This window comes from Halyomorpha halys, unplaced genomic scaffold (genome assembly GCF_000696795.3).
Source record: "Halyomorpha halys isolate HHAL.00 unplaced genomic scaffold, Hhal_1.1 Scaffold572.1, whole genome shotgun sequence".
In the NCBI taxonomy this organism is placed as follows: Eukaryota; Metazoa; Arthropoda; class Insecta; order Hemiptera; family Pentatomidae; genus Halyomorpha; species Halyomorpha halys.
In genome coordinates, this window is record NW_027107638.1 from 163,687 (window position 1) to 169,347 (window position 5,661).

General features: G+C 32.4%; 1 protein-coding gene across 4 annotated transcripts in view; it reads right to left on the reverse strand.

Annotated features, from left to right (window-relative positions):
- The window catches only part of LOC106684349 (zinc finger autosomal protein), a 52,141-nt gene that overhangs the window by 18,562 nt on the left and 27,918 nt on the right, over positions 1 to 5,661 (reverse strand). For all 4 annotated transcript variants that reach the window (XM_067046011.1, XM_067046010.1, XM_067046012.1 and 1 more), the window contains one exon: positions 2,822 to 2,881. In XM_067046011.1, coding sequence (XP_066902112.1) covers positions 2,822 to 2,881 — 60 coding nt within the window. The remainder of the gene's footprint in view (positions 1 to 2,821; positions 2,882 to 5,661) is intronic.

Sequence of the window (5,661 nt, forward strand, 5' to 3'; positions counted from 1 at the left end):
ATTAATTAATTAATTTATAAAAATATTTAATTACTGAAATTATTAAGCTTGGAAGTTATAATGTGGACAGTAGTTGGGTTTCTCGCCTTTAGAAGAGCCTATATTAGGTTTCCTTATTCCCGGATCCAGTTCATTATTTTACAATAACCCCTGATAAGGCCTCACTTCTGTATGAAAACCCATTATATGTTTTTTAACTTTTGATGGGTAACAGTTGAAATAACCATTATGTACAATGATAAGCCTTTTCATCTGTATGACAAGCCACTATATGGTTTTCCAAATGTTCTGAAACAGGTTTAAAATCACAGTGAGGGCACTGTTGAGGCTGCTCACCTGCATGACGGTACGTTATATGTTTTTTCAAATTTCCAGGTATAACAGATTTAAAATTACAGTGAGGACATTGATGAGGCTTCTCATCTGTATGACGGTACATCATATGTTTTTTTAAATTAAAAGATTTAGCAGATTTAAAATCACAGTGAGGACATTGATAAGGCCTCTCCATTGTATGACGGTACATTATATGTCTTTTTAAATTGTTAGATATAGCAGATTTAAAATCACAGTGAGGACATTGATAAGGCCTTTTAACTGTATGACGGTACATTATGTGCAATCTCAACCCTTTAGAAGTCACAGATTTATAATCACAGTTGGGGCATTGATGAGGTTTTTCAACTGTATGTCGGGCTTTTACACGTCTTTTCAATCCTTGAGATGTAACAGATTTATAATCACGTTGGGGCCAGCGATAGGAGTTCTCAATTCTACGGTAACCATCCTCGGCACCTACAAACAAATTAACATACTTAATAATAAAATAAAACTATTCATTTTAGTAGAGCTTATAAAAAAATTATTATCTTTCAAATTAATATTTGCAATGTTCCGAGATATGAATAGTCTCCGAATAATTAAAAAAAAACACGTTACAATTGTTCAATATGAAGTGGTGATAGTTTATCAGGCCCTGTATCTTGACTGTTTGTATCGAAAATCACCTTATAAGAGATATTATCGTAATGTTTTGTTTTGCTAAATTGTGGTGTCTTACTTCAAAGGACGGTCATTAACATGAGAAGTGTGGATATTGTGCAGTGGTGACTGCTTTTCTTCAGCACATCCTATACAGGAGAGTGGTGGCACGAACTAATCTTTATCTTATTTTTTATTTTATATTCCTCTTTTGTTTAATAATATAAATTTAGTTAATAAGGTTAAGCTAGAGCATGTATGTTAAGGTTAAGTCAACCTATAAGTTTTTTTATTATTTTTTTTTTTTATTGGTAAGAATTATTTTTTTTCTGCTTTTTTGATTCTGTGTACATTTATTTCTTCTTATTGAACTTTTGTAAATATAGTTCTGTAAATGTAAATATACTTTTGTAAATATTTTTTTGTTTTATTTATTTATTACTTTATTATTTTTGATATTCTAATATTTGTTATATAGGGGAATTTGTTGATAAAATGAAATAAGGGTAAAGTAAGTAAAGTAAAATAGAACGGAAAGAAAAAAAGGAATAAAGTAAAGTAAAGTAAAATAGAACGGAAAGAAAAAAAGTGTAATTTATATATGTCCGATCACGGATTGATCAGTATGCTGTGTAATGTGGTAACCCGATGTCTTTGGGCAGCATGAATGAATAAATTTCTATATATATATATAATTCTGCGCCAAAGGATGCATTTCTGCCATTTTATTTCGTACAGCCCAGTATACTTAAGCTTTATTCACGTCACTCCTATCTGAAATTAAGTCCGCCGTTTCCGTACATGTAAATATGTCATCTCACCATCTCCACACAGGACTTAGTCTGCCATTTATTTATACCAAATCCTCATTAAAGATATGATAAAAATAACGGATGAAAAAAAATTGTTTTGGGCTTCAAAAGTGCAACTTCCTAAAATAAATTTGGATATTATTTGATATGAATGGTGACTGGAAAGTACGTAGCAATTCAAAAGAATACGAAAAAACCAACATCATGTAGAGATTTTATGTAAAATTAATTTAAGATGAAAATAGTTTAATTTTAGATAATTGTTCATAACTATATTTTATAGTATTTTGAATAATAAAATAGACAAAAATGTAGTGTTAAATAAAATGATAATATATCAAACATGGTTTTTGAAGTTGGTTGAACAATAATGTTGTGCTAGGTTAATGAGAGTAATATACGGGATTTGGAAAGAATAGAAGTTATTAATAAATTTTATTATGATAAATACAGGTAAATTAAAACAGAATGGTGCAAATTTATTAGTAAATTTAAAATTTTTTTTCTTATTAGTTTAGTTTTATAGGTTTATTTTGACTGTTAAATTGCGTTGGGCATAATAAAAAAGACGGTTGAGACTATTTGGATATTTTTAGTTGTTAATAATAAAGCTACCAGTTTCGAACAAGTTAATAAAAATATAAGAAAAGAAAATAATCATTCAAAAAAAGGAATATTTTGAATACGGCAATTCTTCTCGAAAAAAAACAAAAACAATAATACGAAAAGTTTGAAAGAATAACTCGTTTGTTTCTCTTTTCATCTGTGAACCTTGAATACATAATAAATTGATATTACATTAATTACCTCTTCAAACATCATCGCCTTCTTCATATATTATCTTTTAAGGAAGAGAATTAGAAAATAATCAATTGTATATATTTCTTTCGCTGTTACTTACCTATTCTTCTCTGTCTATAAAGTTACTTAGCTAAAAGAATTCTATTAAAAAAATTATCACTAAGGAGATAATGAACCTTTATCGTCGACTCCCTCCATATCAATCAATTTTAAAAATTAAAACTTACGAGTAGGATGAGCTTCATCATTCTTTTCATCTTCTATGAAAGCAGCAAGACTACTCATAACTGAAAAAACAAAACAATACCGGTGACAAATATTCATTTTATGTACTAGCTAAAATACATATTACTTAATTGTACATAAGGCAAAAATTAAGGATTAGCCAATTTCAGATTTTCAGATTCGTTGGAACTTGTGCACAAGACTACTACTTTGATTATAAAAACGGGATAATGTAGATGGTGTCCAGAATATGTCACCCAAAACTTAGGACATTTGTTATTGCAATGTCCCACACTGAGAATTCACAGGGAAAATTACCTGGGAGACTATATTGTTCAAAACAGTAAACAATCATCCTTGGAAAATCTTCTAAATACCGAACCAATTACTATTTAATAAATACCAAAACATGGGATACTGTCAAGGGCGAGGCTTAAAACGATAATTCATTATATTTTTTAATTATATTAAGATGTACACTTTTTTATGTTGTATTAGGAGTAACTATTTAATTATTTATTAGGAATAAAAATTTAATTCGCTATATCATTGAAATACTAAATCATACTAAGATGTACACTTTTCTATATTGTTTTGGGAATGACTATTTAATTATTTATTAGGAATATAAATTTAATTCGATATGTTATTATTAAATCATATTAAGATGTACATATGAATTGGTGTCCAAGATGGTCTTTCAGCGCCTACTCCCCTTTGCAGAAAAGAGTTTAGGTCTGTAACAGTGTGTACTAAAGGACGATCCACAACTGACCAAATATTCTGCTTACGCAACATGCTTGAGGAAGGACGCGAATACGGGATTAAAATTCACCATATATTTGTTGACTTCAAAGGAGCATATGACAGCATTCATAGGGGACAGTTGTATAAAGGAATGAGAGAATTCAACATCCCTGAGAAGTTAATTAGAATGGTTAAAATAACCATGAGAGAGGTGAGGTGCATGGTGCAGATTGGGGGAGCAAGATCTGATGAATTTGTCTCAGGAAGAGGGGGATGCATTGGTCTGCCTCCTCTTTGATTTAGCTCTTGAAAAGGCCTTTAGAGGTCGGAACAATATTCAGCAGAACAATACAGCTTCTTGCTTATGCTGATGACATTGACACTGCTGGACGCTCTTTCCAAGCTGTCTCTGATGAATTTATAAAATTAGTGGAAGCAGCAAGGAAAATGGGGCTTGAAGTGAATGTAGAAAAGATCAAATACAAGGTCACAGAGGAAATCCCCCAGGCCCGGTGAAGAAATCTGGATCGGAGGATATACTTTTGGAAAATTCCCCGAATAAGTGTATCTTGGATCGCTCATAACCCAAGAAATGCTTTGGACTCCGAAATTAAACGACGAGTCCTATGTGCCAACCGCTGTTATTATGGCCTCAGTCCCTATTTTAGGAGCCGTGTCTTGTTTAAGGACACCAATTTGTATAAAACAATTATTCGACCACTTCTTCTGTATAGCTCGGAAACGTGGACAATCCAAGGTTGGTCAGCACAACTTAATGGTCTTGGAGAGGAAGGTTCTCCGTAAAATATTTGGAGTTGTCAAGGTTGACCAGATATGGGGACGTCGAACAAACCAAGAGCTCAAAGTTTTATATAAGGAACTGGACGTTGTCCAGTTTGTGAGGCTCAGTAGATTGAGGTGGGCAGGGCATGCTCGGATGCCTGAGAGTGATCTGCCAAGGAAAATAGTGACCGAGGTAATACATGGAGCAAGACGCAGAGGAAGAACATACCTTCGATGGAGTGATGGTCCAGGACCATGATAGGAGTGAGGAACTGGATGGCGGCCGCACAAGATCGAAATGATTGGTGGAGGCTAATGCAAGAGACCAGGACTCGACATCGAGTTTATAACCGCAAATTTTGACTTATCCTTAGTTATACGTTTATCGTTGCCCACGCTCAGCGGAGAAGGGAGTGAGTTAAAGTCAAATAAAAAAAAAATATAATCGCAAAAGTAAAAAAAAAACAATAAAGAATAAATTACTCCTTAGGCGCCACATTATTTTTTCTTGAAAAAAAAAAACAATAAACCCGAAGCATTAAGCCCACAATATAGCTAAAATAGACCCCTATATAAACAATTGTTGAATTATGACCACTGGCGAATACCTTTACAAATAGTTAATAGAAAACTTCGGGGTGTTACCTATTCCGTGAACAACAAAAAAAAATATAAGTAAATTAACAAGTTGAAAGCAGAGAAAGAACAGCAGTGCTATATGTACAAAAGTTTAATAATAAGAAAAAAAAATATATACAGAGAATGAAAAAGGGAAAAAAAAAGAATTCTTATCAATTAACAAAACAATTAAAACTTATAGGTTGACTTAACCTTGACCTTAATAACTATATTTACATTATTATTATCCAAAAGAGTATAAAAGTGAATATAAAATAAGAACAAAATAAAATTTAGTTCAAACCCCACGTAGTCCTCCACTTCTATTGTTAATGATCGTCTATTGAAGTAAACACCATAATTTAGAAAAACAAAACATATATGACAACATTTCTCACATGATATTCCAGTTCAAACCATAAAGACAAAGGGCCTTTAAACTATTAACACTTCACATTGGACAATCGTAACGTGTTCCAAATTGAACTGTCACCTTCACAAAACCAAAACTCACTCGCCTGAACATACGAGTTCCCAGAATCAAACTGTCGCCTTCACCAAAGACAAAATCCACTCGTCTGAACATATCGCTCGTGTTTTGTTTTCACCATGACAACCGTAACACCTCTTGTCTACACAGATCTAGCCATTGTTTTTATTTCACCATGGCAACCGTAACACCCCTTGTCTACAC